We start from the raw sequence: 17,062 nt of genomic DNA on the forward strand, positions 1-17,062 counted from the left end.
TAGGTTGTTAAAATTGGGAATTGGTTTTTCTTGAAGAGGAATGTAGAAAGTATTATGCTTTTTTTAAAGCTTCTTTTATTTATAAACCCTTAATCCAAATTATGATGGATCCAACTTTGTCTATTGGCTTGGCACACATTATTTGTGGTTAATTGCTTGTCTTGTGAGATATTCTTAGACTTTGTATTCTTGTTTAACTTTAATTCATTCCAACATTTTTGAAGGAAGTAGTTAAGTGTGATGAACTCATAAGAAGGTGTCATTCATGAATAGTGTTTTGAAGATAACTTAGTGAAAATATCAAATGGGTGGGTAATTTAAATAATGTATGTGAAAAGTTATAGAAAAACAAGTTTTCAGTTTTAATCTTTAAAAAATTGTTTGCTAGTTTCCATTGTGCAAATGAGACAAACTTAAGCCCTTTATTTAAACTGTTCATTTCACTGGGTGAGAGTTCTAAATTACTGGATATTGTAATAACTTAGATGGATTCATTATATTATGAATAATTGTAAGCAAAAGTAGTAGTTCCTGGTATATTGTCTTCAAGTGGAGAAATATTTGTTAGATTTGATGTCTGAAACCTTTCCTGTAGAATTACAAGATTCATCCTTCAAATTGTTAGAGAAACTGAATTCGGAAAATGTTGATTGATTTGTAGGAGTTCTAATGTGTTTGTAGACTTGCAATTTGGATATTTTGTTTTTAATCTATAAAAGGTCATTGTATAAATTCACAAAAGGAGCATGATAAAAACATGTTTGAAGAGTTAGATTTGGTGTAAACTTACATATGGTTTTCAGCATATTATTTCATTGTAATGTTATATTTTGTCACTAAGGTTTTTAGAAAATTGTGATAGTTATGGTTGACTTCATGAATGTTTGAAGATGTTTTTAGGATCCTCTTGTAGGTTTTCTGTTTGTGCTATACTTTGTTGTTAGAAGCCATATTGTGAAGTTGGCACATAGCGTGTATGATTCAAATCTTCATTTAAACTTGTTTCCTAACAGTTAGGAGGGTTAAATTTTAATTACAATTCTTGAGGAATTGGATATTTTAAGACATTTTCTACCAAACACAGTGTGAGAATTGTATTTATTTTTTGTTTTAGTGATGTTGAAGATGATAATGCTATTTCTATAGTTTATAATTCAAGTACAGAGTGAAAGCTGTCAGTAAAGCAGAATGGACTATTAATATTTTAGTATTTTTTTGTATGTGCAAGTTTAAAAGATTTGGAGAGAGAAGATTCTTTAGGTTGTTATGTTATTCATATTTGGTCCTAAGATTCTCTGTTGGTCCAAACTATTATTTAGGTCTACATTTATTTAAAGCTGATTGTTTTAATGACCCTAAAGAAAAGTAAAATTTCTCTTTGAGAGAATTATAAAACTGTCTGGCTTTGGTTATTTTTTTCAGTGCAGAAATCTTATAGAAATAAGTAAATATGAGTGACTGCAGAGGCAGCAAAGATGAAAATTAAAGAACAGGTTACAAAATATCAAAGTTTTATATATTTTTATTTCTGCAAGATAACATTTTGAGTTATTTACCTAATACTTTTATTTAATACCTGTTTACTTGTTAGCTCACACTTCTGCAAGATAACAATATGTCCATTCTCTTGCTCATTGGAACGTAACTATTTTCATAAAATGGTTATTATATTATTGTGTCATGAATTAACAACCTACTGGTACTAATGCTTCAGAATTTCCATTTGTTTCAGTTATTAAAAGTACACTTGTTCCAACATAATCAAACAATAAAGATTAATTTATTTTATGATTTTGCTAGTTGGTAAATTTCAACATTTTAATATTGTTTAATCTTTCAAAATATGTACTAACAAAGAGATATGTTTAATATGGCTTAGATTTTGCAACAACAAAATATGAAGTATTACTGCTATTGTTGATTGACTAAATTTGAATGAAGTATTTGTTCAAGTAATTCCTTTTAAAAGTTTTACTACAAGCTAACATTAGGATAAAACCCAGTTAGTATTCATGGTAAAACAAGGTACAGGTGAGTTTAAAAAAATTATTTTCTGTCCATTCATGCATCAATTAGGCCACATTTATCAGAGGTTTTGGCTCGGCTAGTTCTTCCAAAGCCTGGGACCAGGTAAGACTATTTTATGAAGAACTGTGTATGACTAATGCTATAAAAATTAGATGCTTGTTTGTTCATAGTAGTAATTCTTTTTAATTTTGCATTTATGTAATTATCATTTTGTTTGTTTAACTAGCACATGGCCACCAATAACCTAAAATTAAGAGCATGGTTGCATGTGATTCTTCAACATTAAGGAAATATTCTAAATTTGTAATTATACTGCCTCTGTAATATCTGTTTTTCAAACAGCATTTTTGTTGTGCTAAAACTGAGGAAAATCTGATTTAAGATAGAGTTAAAACTTGAAATATGATCCATTTAATAAGGCTTTATAGTAGATCAATCATACAGAAGATATTCCTCTAAACAAAAAGTAGGCATCCATTCTTTTTCAGTTACTCTCAGGATGAAGAAAAAAGTTGTAGATGGACTCTGACTTCAATTTTGACCTTGTAAATAATTTTCAAGGTCACATAGTCTCAAGGTGGATCAAAATGAATGTATCTTAATTTCATATGGATTGACATCTTTTTCACACCTTTCAGAAAAATTAACTCTATCATCACTTAATGTTTATACTAAATTTTACAGACATGTGAAGTTTCAGTTTACAATATTAGCTGAACCCAAAAGTGCATTCTTCTCGAATTGTAGTTATATAAGTTGTAGTTTCAAATGTTTGTAACATGCCCTTGTAGCTTTCTGTGTATTTTTTGTTCATCACTCTCAGTTACAGTATGTTTTAATTTTATCATTGTGTTCTTGTATAGGGGTCTGTAAGCTCACTTCCTTTCACAGAGAAACTCCTTTTGAAATGATGGAATCACTTGGTATTGTTGGTGCACAATAACATAGCTAATAGAAATAGGAAAAGGTCTCTCAGTTCGAATTACTCCAATTCCACTAAAAGAATTACACGCACTAGGGCAACTTTCTGGTGTAGCCTTGAACCGAAACAAAAAAAAACAAATTTAAATAACATGTCATAATAACTTGTGTCTGTTCCATGATCTGAGATTTTTTTTCATTTTTTCTTAAGCACACGTTTTTTATTTTTTTACTTCCATTCTTTCATGTACTTGTACTATTATAATTTTATTATTGTAGTGTCTTCAAAAGGATTATTTAGATTTGTTTGATAATGACTGACGAACAACGTTCTTAAGATAATTCACAATGTAATACTGACCTCATTCTTAAAACATAAAGGTGTTGGGCTGATTATGGCAATTTGGGAAGTTTCTGATTTCCCAAGGACAAGAGAACCTGTTATATGTGTTAAGAAACTTGGAGTCTTTCCAACTTTACAAAAGTTATGTTTTTTTTAACACTTATCGTTACAGCTGTATACATATGCCATGCATTTGTCCATTTCGTTTTTCACCAACTTGTCACAGCCCCTTTTGCAGATTGTATTTGAGAATGCATCTACCAAAATGTGAATGTTTTATGTAACATTTGACAAGATGTAGGGCCCGTTATGTGCTTTCAGTTTGATTATATTTGCTATATCTTCTAATATTTTCACCTTCATGACACATTTTTAGTGAAAGATGGTTTATAATGTACACAAAAATTTGGCCTAAGGATTACTCTATCTAGGATATATGTTTTTATGATAAAAAAAAGTTAAGAATGTAACATAATTTATCAGTAAATTAAACTGTTGTGTTTTCAGACCCCAATGAGAAACATTGTGTAAAATATATCAAATTAGTTATTTACATAATCCCACGTTCGAGTGCATGAGCTCCAAATAAAAGTATATGGATTGACTAGAAGAACATATCAACGACCTCCTTAACTTCAGAAGTGTTAACTACACACACCTAGCAAAATACTATACAGAACACAGGTTGAGAGAAATGTAGGTACTCTTGAAACCATTACGGTAAGACTAAGGAAACCAGTGATCAATAATCGGCAGAAGAACATCCACGAAAGTGGATCAGTTAATTATTCATGTGTAAAGGTTGTGGGTAATTAACAACCTGAGAACCCCTCACATCCTAAAATATGTTTTTTAAATACTTGTTTATATTAATATGCAAGTTTGGCTCTTAACTGGTAAAGAAGGCCTCACAACCCTTATGGTGTTTGAGGGTCCCACAAATGGGCCTAGGATTATTGTAAGTTGATCACCACTGATGTGTGACATATAATTACTTATAAAGGTGTAAGATCTCATCATTAAGTATTAAAGTTGTGGCCAAATCACATGTGTAAATCTAATTTTCTTTTTGTATATGCCACTCCACTGAAACAACTGTTATGACAGCATTCTCCAACACTCGATGAATGTTTTGTATCACTGTTTAGTCTCCTTTGGATTTCTAGTTGTAAATTCTTTATTATTGTTTTGTTGACTTTCAACAGTTTTAAAAATAATCGTACATACACACTGTCACATATTAAAGGAGTACTTGTAAAAGCATATAATCTTATTAAAACGTGAGTTTAATATTACCATTACACATTGTCAGCTTTGGCTTTTTTAACACGCACATCAGCAGGAGCATGAGCCCTCTTTCTCTCTGTTTTAAAATATTTAACAACTTATTAAAAAGATCGTAAAGTTACGACAACAACTACCTCATAAACAAGGAAAAACCACGGGAGCAGCCGTTTTTAGCTTACAGCATAAGTTAATGAAGTAACATATAATATATTAATTAATTATTACTTAAATAATTAGTTCAGTCATTCTTAATGTATCAAGCATCTATATACAAAGAAAAGAGTTCAAACTCTTTTTTCTGATTAAATGAATGTATAGCCTAAAGATGCCTTGTAGGCTCTACGGCATAACTAGGTTTTATTTGCCCTTGCTCCTGGACAGTTGCCTCTAGGCACAGACCGTTATATCCCTGAAAATGAAAAGTTCTTACGATAAGAATACAATGCTTATTAATATTTTAAAATTTTTTTAGAATATTTGATATAATTTACATATAGAATGTATAATATATGTAATTATGCATTTGATATATGTATTTTTTTATTATAATTATATATAATATTTATTATATTTAGTGTGTAATGGAAAGGTACTGCCATTTTTATTTTTTGTTGGCATGCTTGTATATCGGGACAATATTGATGCAATCACCATGACAACAAGGCTGAATTTCATAACTAGTGAGCATAAAACTAAATGATGATCCTTATATTTTGGATTAGGTTTGGTTTGTTTTGAATTTTATGCAAAGCTATATGAGGGCTATCTGCAATAGCCTTCCATAATTTTAGCAGAGTAAGACTAGAGGGAAGGCAGCTAGTCATCACCACCCACCGCCAACTCTTGGGCTATTCATTTTACCAACGAATAGTGGAACTGACCATCACATTTATAACGGCCCTACAGCTGAAAGGGTGAGCTGGGTTTATTTTGGATGAGGAACTATTTAGGCTAAAATTTTGTATTTTATTTGAACCAAATTAATAAGTTCATAATAACTAGAGTTCATTTGTAAACACACACACACACACACACAACCAGAATTTTGTGGCATCTTGGGTGTGTTATATGTTACTATTCAATTACAGTAAACCAAGATCTGGCAATTGGTGTTTTTGATTAACTACTTTCCTTCTGTTCTATCATTTCAAAAGTGGGCAAATTTAGCTAAGATAGTTCTAGTGTAGTTTTGAACGAATATCCGAAACAACTGGTGTTATCGACAGTGTATTCACTTTTGGAACTGTTTGTTTTTTATTACCCTTTACATGGTAAAGTTTCTCTTTAACAAAGTTTTTTTTAATCTCTTGATTGATAAACATTTTTCCATAAATATACGTGTATTAAAACTCGTGACTAGTAATTTGTGTTAAGTGAGAGTGATGACATATTTATGTTGTGTACAGATTCAAGTTTCAAAAATGTAAAAAAAGACATGATTTTTGTGCTTGTATGTTTGAAAAACAATTCTCATAGTAGCTGATGAACTAGAAACTATGGGATAGCTATATGTATACATTTACTGAATACTTGTTAAGTGGAGATGATACAGTGAACATATATTTGTCCTGGGAAGGTTGTGCTATTTTCCTGACATCAGTTATCCATTTTTTTTACATGATACTCAATAAGTTTATCCTTAGGTTTGAATACTACTTTTATCCAATTTTTACGTCAGATTAATTTGTTCTATACCCTTTGTTGTCCACTTTAAAACCCAAGGCCGTATATAAATTAGTGCTTTGGGGCCAACAGGTTTCCAGTACTATGATAAACCTTTTTTTTTTTTAAATCTCAATATTATAGAACAAAGTCTTGAACATCAATTTAATCAGTTTTCATAACATCGCAAAATATTCTAGGAAATTATCGAGTGTGTGTGTGTGTGTGTGTATATATATATATATATGTTTATTTTTAAACTGTTCTTCTGATTAGAAAGAGGATTTTTATCTAAAAAAATGTTAGCAAAGTTTTGTATTCAAGCGGGCAACATCAGTGAAATTGCCAGTTTAAGAAGCTAATGCATTAAGTCAGTGTTATTATTACCTGTTAAACATATCAGTTTTCAGCAGAGTTTGACTTAATTGTACTTTTAATGACAACTTTTGTAAAGCAAATAAAAAAGGAAATATTTTCTTCATTTTTTTTAAAGCTAAAGCTATATTGAAGTTAAGAGCTATTTAAAAAGTTATGTGATAATGTAAATAATCTGATTCAGCTACTTTGGAATTACTTTAGTAGTTTTAGCATTAGAATTAATTAATTGCATCTTGTCAGTCTTATGACAAAAGACATTTTGGTCAGTATATCAAAACTTTATCTGGTCATTGTAATGTGCCTATTTATATAGTTTGTTGGATGTTGTTGCAGCATTATCAATTAATAATGATACATTTGCAAAAGCTTGCCAAACTACAGAATTTCTTTCAACAGCATGTTTAAGTTACTTGTATAGAATATACATTCATATTTCACTGGATTATAGACCTTGGTTTAAAGCTGAATGATGTGTTATTTCCTTGGTTTCCAGTACTGTAGATTTGTTGATAGTTTCATTTGATCATATCACCAGTGTTGTGTGTTCAACTGCATCAGATTTTTCAGTTTAATATTGACTGCAATTATGAATTTTACAAAGGTATCTTCAGGAAATCTAATAATTTTAACCAACAGTACAAATCTATTGTACATAAAAAATCAGATGTGCTACTAAAAGTTTTTTATTGTATGAGAAATATGATTTTTCCTATCATACAATTTGAAAATTTCATGTGCTTTAACTTGTACACCTCATAAACACATCTTATAGTTTTTTGTTTCAGTAACCCTGTATGTTGTATCTGGTATTTTCTCTAACATGAAATTTTGCAAAATTAGAAACTTTGGGTAATGTGAAATGTTTAACTCTGAAATCAAATGCATAATACCATGTTGAATGGCACTCTGTACAAAGTCAGAGCATGCACACTTTACCCCTTTCATGAATATAGAGTTAATTGAATATATACAATCTATATTGGTTAAACCTCATAAATGGTATGTAGCTTATACAAGTTTTCAAATATTTTGATTTTATTTTGTTTGTGAAATTTGTTTCCAGTTTTTATTTTGTTCTTTTTTTGCACAAGTTGATGCTGTTAGTGGTGTTTCATATACATATAAACAAAAATGGAATAAAATGCATGCACATGGAAATGTCAGTTGGATACTTGTGTAACTTTTAATGTAGACTGAAAATAACATTTGTCTTCTATATTAATTTATTGTATTCATTGTAAAAGTAATCATTTAAAAGTTGAGTTTGAGGTTGTCATTATTATTGTTTTTGTCATTAGACTGCACAGTAGTTTCATTTATTAAAAAAAAAATTATAGTTTGAGATTCCAGTTTTTGTAATACTTTTAAATAAAACTAATGATCAATATATATTTGGATGTTTATTATAAAGTAAAATTAATGATCATTTTTATGATTGTAAAGGCACCTTTAATCAGATGTAATCTGGCATTTAAATTACTGTCCCAAAAATGTATTAATAAATATTTAGTTACTTTCCAATGAAAGTTGTGAAATATTATCAATTTTTTCTGTTGCATTTGTCATCATTCTAGGTTATGATTATAACAAAAAATTATAATGTATTTTTTGATGGAATGGGAAAAGATTCTAGAATTTTGAAATCGGAAAGGCAGTTTCTGACTTCCATTCAAATCGTGTATTTGTCATTCCAAAATCTTCTGATTGGCTAGTCATTCAAAATTTTCTTTTTGTTTGAAATTTTCTGTGTAAAGCCCAAATTTAATAAGTAATATGTACTTAAATAGATTCTAGTAAACTAGCTTACTAGTATAGCAAAAACATCAACTTGTCTTTTATTCTTATTAAATTTTTTTAGGGCATCAACTGATGATACTGATGATGAAGGTCGTAAACTTCTACATAAAACCATCACTATTAACTGTGGGAGTTTGGTAAGGTCTGTTGCTTTTGGGTCAACCATTTCAGATAAAAAACATCTATCTTCAAGAGCTTTCTGGACACATTTCAGTGTTTCTAAAGATCTAGTCCTTGCTACTGGCCTTAACAATGGTCGCATACGCACATGGGATATATTTACGGGTGAGGCTAGAGTAAAAGATGTTTATGTAAAGAATTTACAAAGTTCTAAGTTAGAAAAATCCACATTTATAGTGTTTCTTTGTTTTGGTTCTGCTTTTTTCTATTTTTACTATTGTTTTCTTATGTTTGTAAAAGCAAAGTAACTGGAATTATTGAAGCAGATGGTCTTTGATGGTTTTTGGTTTGTGAATAATTTTAGTCTTTTTTTTTTTAATTGAAATTTGATAATGTTGCCACTTTTCTTCTCAAACTCTAAAATGAAGTGTTTATCATGTTTTGAAAAGGCTTTCTCTGGAGAAACTTTCATTTCTTAAGGATTCTCTATAGGACTTTACTTTTACTTACAGTCTCATTTCGTTTGATATAAAGAAATTCTTAATAAGGGAAAAATGTTATTTTTTAATTTGGGGATTTTTTTTTTTATAACAGTGAATTTTGTCTAAAGACATGAACCTTTTATATGGATAAGTAGGCTAATCACTATTAGTGAATTTATAAAGGTTTAACATAATTTAAGCCTGATTAGAACATTACATTACAGCCTATAAAAGCAATGTTTAACAAAGAAAATAAAAACACTAGATACAATAGTAATAATATGTAATAAAACCTTAATTTGACATAATGTGAGGTTTGCTAAATTCCTTTATACAGAACATATTTGAACATCACTAGAAAAGGTAACAATAGGAGAACATGTGCAACATGATTGGAATTGTGATGTCACTATACTGGGGAATTGGTTGTAAAGAAATGATGTAAGTGAAAAAGAAGCAGAAGGAAAAGGTGTAAGGAAATATAAAGTTGATATGGTAATAGTGGGAAAAGTCAGAAGATTTTAGAGTTAATGTTATGAAAAAGAAAATTTCTTGTTTAAACCATGTGGAGACATTATATCTAGAATCTAAATAAGATATTTTTATATTCACATAAATAATGGTCCAGTGGTGAAGATCTTAGATCAACAAATTTGAAATGTTGAAAAGTCATTTGTCATCTGAAGAGTGTCTTGATACTGATAAGTGTGCAGATTACGATATAATGAATCACTTGTATGAATCCCACCAATGTACAAGTTACAAAGATGTAATAAACAGGTAAAAGTACTTTTAATGTAAAAACGATTTTGGGGAAATATTACTGAAATTGAAGCATCTGTGTTACAAGTTACACAATATGATTGGTTGTAGAAAAAATAACCAGGAGGAGTATTGGGTAGAGTATAGTTAATAAAGTTAAGATGAACAAGGGCATCTTGAAGGTATTGATTGTGTATTAAAGCAATAACAGGTTGTTTTGTGAAAATATCCTTAGTGTCAATATTAGCTTGAAGAATGTGAAAGTTGTCCTGGATAGTTTTAGTGATTTGAGAGGATATAGTTGGGTGATGAGAAATAGTTAAAATAACCTCATTATATTCTGTCTTTTGGGACAGTGTCTCAAGAGTATTTTTATAAGCTTTTCCTAGATTTTATCATATTTAGTGGTTTTTTTGTTTGTTTCTTAAACTTTGTCTTAGATCTTCTGTGCAGTTTATATATTTGTTCTTTTTTACATCTGTATACATTAGTCTATAATGCTAATCTATTTAAATTTGAGTAATGTAGAGCAAAAATAACTATAATCTTCTAAATCAGTTATATTCTTTAGTCATTTAGTGTCTTTTATTTATGTTTGATAATTGGTGCAGGGGGGAATTCACTATTATGTGGAAATCCATAAGAAATCTAACAAAAACTAACTGCTTTACTAAAGGACTCTGTTTTAAATAACCTGTGAGCTCTAAAAATAATATATAGATTATAACAACTTTAAATGTATTCTATGTAGTGCATGCATTTTTAATACTGTTGAGTTTTGAAGTAAATCATTGCTACTCATTTCTTAATTTTAACTTTTACTCATAAAAACTAATTTTAGTTAATACTTTTTTATTTTTTATTTTGCAGCTGAAGCTTGTTTCACTGGTTTTACAAATAAGAATTTAAGTGACTTTATGTAGAGTAAATAAAAAGTGGGAAACTTGTATCTTGTATTCATCAATACTTTATTGAATATTTCTAGGGAATTTAATATTGGAGCTTATGGACCATAAGAGTGTTGTTACTCATGTTGCTTTTGCTCCAAATGGTAGTCTAGTTTTGGCATCTGTATCACAAGATACAACCATCAAGTTTTGGGATCTGAATGATGATGGAAACATGTTTAAAACTCTCAAGATGAATGGGAAAGCAGTGTATTCTTGTGCCTGGTCTCCAGATTCCCAAATTATAACAACAGTAGGAATGTGTACATCTGTAAGTTGAAAAATTAGCATTTTTAGTTGTATGAGAATCAATAAATTTGTCACTTAAAAATTAAATTTGCTTCTGCTCTACAAATATTCATAATTCTAGTATTTTTAGAATGATAAATATTAACACATGGAATTAAATTAAAATTTACAGAAGCATTTATTAAGATCATAAAGCTCTGTACAGTTTCCAAAGAACAAGCTACTAAGAATTTTCTTCAGCTGTAACTGTGCACTCTCCAAAAGTAAAATTTCTGTACCATTCACTTAGTAATAGTTTAACATGTAAAATTGTGACATAGTTATCAGAATTATATGTTTATCTTTCAGTGTCTTGTACATCATTGTCAAATACATTTTTTTAGGTATATGTATGGGATACTAGCACATTCATCCTGAAGCTACGCCTCACTGGTCACAAACATCATGTTGTTGCTTGTGAGTTTTCTCCTGACAGCTGTCTCATAGCAACAGCATCGTGGGATACACAGGTTTTCCTGTGGGATGCTCATACTGGAAAAAAGCTAAGGTGTTTTGGGTAAGTCATGTTGATTTAGACATGGAACATGCAGTTTATTTAAAAACTTTTCCTGTTTTTGTAAACCTTAATTTTTCAGTGAACTTTTATTAATGTTTTTCTATCTCCTCAGCAACTATTATTATTTATAATGATTGAAAATTCAGATGTGTAAAATATTCAGCTTTTCCAAGATTTTTTTAGGCCATGCCTAAAACTTAAGAAGCTATATATCTTTGTGTATATTAGATGTCAAAATATGTGCCCAATATTAATATTTATGTTTCATTACAAACTGTATATGTGTATAAAAATAAGTTATTGTATAAACACACACTAACCCTAGGTGAATGGCATTTTTGGTTTGCACAATCCTCCATTTCTGTTTAGCTGTAAATAGCAGTGTATTATAATTATAAATTTGCTGTGTATTTTCATGAAATTTGGCATGTGTTTAAGAAACATTAAATCTGTTGTACACAAAAAAATTATTGTTATTTTAATAAGATATTTTTACAAAATATTTCTCTTTGAATGTTCAATCACTTTGACTTTTTGAGACTGGTTTGAGTGAAAGGTTATCTTCATTTTAAGAAAAAAAATACTTTGTCTTAATTTTAAAATTTTCATATTTCATTTTCATAATCTTTATAATATTCTAAATGAATATCAAAAGTTTGTTTTCAGTGAAACCATAGTTTATTTGTGATTTTTTTTTTCTCTTTCTTAAAATAAGCAGTGTAAAATTAGAAGTTGGAAAATATGAAATAAATCTAAATCACTTTTTTTTTTTCTGGTATGACTACATATTGCAATAGATAATTACACAATATTTATTCTTACAATCAAACTAATAGTCTTTCATATATGGTTTAGTATAGTTTTATTTCTTTATAGCTGCACTAAGACCCTTTCAGAATATGCTGAAAACTAGTTATTACAGCAAACAACTTATGTAAACAAGTGATTGATTACAAGCATGCCATAGTCATAGTATAAAATTATGCTTTGCAATGAGTGTATTGTGATAGATAACTACAAGTAAAACGAATTTAACTTAATGTTTTCCTTTAAGTTTTCTTAATTAATACATTTCTAATATTTACATTTTAGTTACAATAAATATCCATCACGAGCAAGAAATTTAATACTTACATGCAAATTTCAAGTCTTTTGCTGTCAGAAGATGAAACACTGAAAGCCTACTTTTCTTTAACAATATTGGATGCAAAGTATAACTTTTTGAAAATTCAAATATGCAACTTATGATACAAAATATAGTGTGTAAAAACAGAATGTCTTAAACTAATTTAATTGGCTTTCTAACTAAGCTATAAATGGATTAAAGAAAATTCTGTGAGCTGGTCAAGACAAATACTACAGACAGTGAATCTGAGGACAAGTATTTTTAAACTTTTCACATGAATGAACTAACTTCATAAAGAGTGTAGAAAAGCAAACTATTCTTTCTATTGGTTATAAATTAAATAAATGAAAATCAAATAACAAATGTCACAAAGACGTATTGACATTTTTTGAAGGACAAGGTGATAGAAGGAGTAGGACATGCGAGTTTGACTTTCTTGTACATATCTCAATAAAGCAATAGTCTTGGAGGCTATAAGTTTACATTAGGGCTTGCAATACTAGTAATATATGTATGTGATTGATGACAAACTCAGGAGATCATATAAGTTTAGAACGAAAGTCTGAGCTGGATAACTTGGAATGAAGTATCATGTGATACATAAAAAGTGAAGATTGAGAATTTATTTTAGCATTTACTTTCAAAATTAAAACATTAAAATTTATGTAATATTAAAAGTTATCAGCTGTTTTGATGTTAAGTTCATAGACGTGTTGATTAGTGTTGTTTAATGAAATTTGAATGCAAGTGTGTAAGGTTGTAACATGCAGACTGTCCCCCCAACAGAACACGTAGGTTAAGGTTGAAATTTTATGCTACAGTAATATATAATACAAAGCTATGTATAACTGTGTATTATGTAAAACAAGTTGCATACATGTAGGTTTTTTCTTTTTGTGAATTTTTAAGTGATTATAAAGTTTCTAATGAAATCATTTCTTATATTTTCATTCTAATTCTAGCTGTACAGGTGAATATTATGTAATGCAAATATTATTTTTCAGAACTGTAGAACTTTCCATAACAAAAAATATGGCAAACCTGGAGGGTGTTTTAAATGAACTTCAACTTTTACAATTAAGTTAAAACTTGAATCAACATTAAAATGTTTTTAACATTACCATAGAAATTGAATAATGTAGAACTTGAATTGCCAGTATGAAGTTGTATTCATCTTTTCAGTTGTATAGTTTTTATAATAAATTTCGTGTGAAGTGAGAAAAAATTATCATTTATTTTGCACTCCTTTTTCCCAGACCAAGTGTAACCCAGTTGTTAGTGTGCTAGACTATGGACCATCATTTGTATCTTGTTACCCCATTCTACCCTTCTCAAATTGCTCTCTACACTCTGGGGCCATAAGTGTGTTATAAGGGTGGTGGCCAAATTATCCTAATTGATCTGTTACAGATAGCCAAAGAGCTTGCAGTGGGTGATGTTGATTAGCTGCTCTCTAGTCTGTCAAATCAAAATTAGGGGCAGCCACTTCAGCTAGCCTTAAAACAAATGTTTTCTCTCCTGAATTCAATGTATATTTCTTATTTTAAAAGTAATTGTGACAAGCGTTCTCTCTCTAATCCAGTGCCTAATTCTGAAATGTGCTTTTACTTACTTTAAAGTCACCTGTTTCCACCTCCAAGGCTCATCTACGCATCTGGAGCCAACGGAACATGGATACGGGGATTATCATTTTCTCCTGATGGATCCCACATAGCAACAGTAGCAGATGATGGGTGAGAACTTGATGTAGCCATCAGTGTAAACAGATGGAAGAAAAAACACTTTCCTATATTCATAAACATACTCTTCTATAGCTACTGAGTTAAATAAATATCTAATTTGTCAGAGTAATCACATGAACTTCCAAAATATACTACTATAAATGATGCTGTAAATTCAAGACATCTAAAATAATTGTAAAATTTCTTAAATGTGAAAAAGATAAATAAGGAATATAGTACATGGTGGTCTATGTATCCTAATATTTTTGTATCACTTCCAGTGAGCTGCAGAAGTCTTCACAAAATTTTTCTATTGTCTATGGTAGTGATTTAGTATATCTAATTCATTAGTTTGTTAGGACATTTGTCTAATGTCTCACAAATAGAAAACTTTTCCTCAATATCTTCAGATATGAATCCAATGGCTCAGTTACATACATGACAGTGTTTTTACTTACTTGAACTGCTTCTGCCTTTGCTTAATTACATGGTGATGTCAGTGATCATGTTAGAATAGTCATTATGTAAGAGTAGCAAACTTGAATTCTTTGTACCACAGATGATCTTACTTTTTCCTGCAAAAATCATCATTTTAGTATCGTATGTTGCTTGAATGTTGATTTGGACCAAACCTTGTAAGAAATAACTGTTTTTAGACCAACATCTTTTTTTTTCATTTAAAATTTGTTACATTTTAAAATATCTCTAAACAAGGACATTACATGTATCTATATATTGAATTATTTGATTGAATTTTTTCTTGTTAACAAAATAAATCTTTCCAAGTAAACATTATCTGTGTTATTAATTACATGATGATCCACTATTTTTGTAGTTTTTAACAAGACTGTGAACATCTGCATTAATGTTTTTTTCTGTTTTTACCTTCATTCCATGATGTATTGTGCTTCAAGAAAATATTTAAAAAAATTGTCGTAGTTAACTGTTGTTAAAATGTCAGTCATTTAGTTTTCCTGTTTTAAGTATTTTTTATATTACCAACCACTATTTAAATGACTTCCTATTTAATTATGGAGATTAGAAAATTCATGATTTCTTATTTTCCAAGATACATGAGGTTCTGGGACATTTTATCTGAAGATGATCCAGTGGCTGTAGGAACTGTGGAAGAGGCCTTGTGCTGTACATATTCTCCATCTGGACGAGTATTAGCTGTAGGGTAAGTTACAAAAAAAATAGCAGTCTGTTCTTTCTGTTAAGCTGTAGAGCAAGTAAATAATAGCATTTTGGTTCCATCACAGTGTTACGTTGGAGTGGAAGTAAAAAATTAACAGTCTGGTTCCTTCTATTAAGCTGTAGAGCAAGTGAAAAGTAGCAGTCAGGTTGATAAACATTCTTTGTTTATTCCAACATTTTTAATCTGTGCTTTTCACAAACTTTTTGAAAACTAAATTATTATAAAAAGTGTGTATGTGCACAAGTTTGTCCCATACTTGCAAGACTGATTACACTACGTAACACAAATTTTGTTCCTGGATAGTATGTGTATTTCTTAATTGCTTATGTTGTAAAAGTACAGAAAATGGCCATTATTCCCTTCAAACTATGCTTTTGTGACCTGGATAATGAAATTAACCTATTTTCTATGTAAAAATGGGCAAATTTGCACATTTTCATTTACATAAGGTCTGAATAAAACAAATGTGAATCAAGATTTACATGTATTTATACTAAAGTTATACAGAAATGTTTAGAAGTGATTAGTTTTTCAAGATTTGCAACTGTAATGTAAATCGTTTTCACGTATCAGCCCCCAAATATAGTATCCCATCATGTTTTCATTACACACTCCTTGGTAGCGGCGTTCAAAGTCCAGTGTATTGCAGTGGAAGTACTCACCTTGCTTCTCTGAATATGCTTCCATGTTCTCATTGAATTTATCAAGATGAGCATCAAGGACATGGACTTTCAGGGATATCCTGCAGCCCATTTTGCTGTTGTTCTTCACCAGAGCCTCAACCAGTTCCACATAATTTTTGGCCTTGTGATTGCCCAAGAAGCCCCGAACCACTGTGTCAAAGATGTCCCAAGCTCTTTTTTCCTTCCCACTGAGCTTCTTGGGGAATTCTGTGCACTCCAGGATCTTCTTTATTTGTGGTTCAACGAAGACACCAGCTTTGACCTTTGCCTCAGACAGTTTAGGGAAGAAGTCTCGAAGGTACTTGAAGGCTACAGACTCCTTATCAAGAGCTGTGACAAATTGTTTCATAAGACCCAATTTTATGTGCAATGGTGGGAACAACACCTTCTGGAGGTCCACTAGTGGCTCACACTTGTAACTGTGCCTCCCCACAGAGAACTCGGTCCTGTTGTGGTGTGCTGTAGTGTCCCTGCTGTCCCAAAGGCAAAGATAACAAGGAATCTTGGTAAAGCCTTCTTGGAGACCCATCAGAAATGCCACCATTTTGAAGTCTCGGATCATCTCCCAGCCATACTCATCATACTTCAAGGTTTCTAGCAAGGTCTTGACGCTGTTGTATTCCTCTTTGAGGTTCACCGAATGAGCCAGAGAGAGAGACTGATACTTATTCCCGTCATGGAGCAGCACAGCTTTGAGGCTTCGGAATGAGCTATCAATGAAGTGCCACTCATTTGGGTTACAGGCAATTCCAATTGCCTTGCACAGACCAGATGCATTGTGGCAGAAGCAGAGCCCATCTTG

At 30.4% G+C, this 17,062-nt stretch overlaps 1 protein-coding gene across 10 annotated transcripts in view; it reads left to right on the forward strand.

Annotated features, from left to right (window-relative positions):
- Window positions 1-17,062, forward strand: part of LOC143240819 (WD repeat and SOCS box-containing protein 1-like) — a 41,497-nt gene that overhangs the window by 22,368 nt on the left and 2,067 nt on the right. For 7 of the 10 annotated variants that reach the window (XM_076483946.1, XM_076483945.1, XM_076483949.1 and 4 more), the window contains 6 exons: window positions 2,077-2,130; window positions 8,478-8,701; window positions 10,766-10,998; window positions 11,360-11,532; window positions 14,278-14,391; window positions 15,449-15,559. In XM_076483946.1, coding sequence (XP_076340061.1) covers window positions 2,077-2,130; window positions 8,478-8,701; window positions 10,766-10,998; window positions 11,360-11,532; window positions 14,278-14,391; window positions 15,449-15,559 — 909 coding nt within the window. The remainder of the gene's footprint in view (window positions 1-2,076; window positions 2,131-8,477; window positions 8,702-10,765; window positions 10,999-11,359; window positions 11,533-14,277; window positions 14,392-15,448; window positions 15,560-17,062) is intronic. The other 3 variants (XM_076483952.1, XM_076483953.1, XM_076483955.1) reach the window with 1 other exon arrangement.

This window comes from Tachypleus tridentatus, chromosome 13 (genome assembly GCF_004210375.1).
Source record: "Tachypleus tridentatus isolate NWPU-2018 chromosome 13, ASM421037v1, whole genome shotgun sequence".
Lineage (NCBI taxonomy): Eukaryota > Metazoa > Arthropoda > Merostomata > Xiphosura > Limulidae > Tachypleus > Tachypleus tridentatus.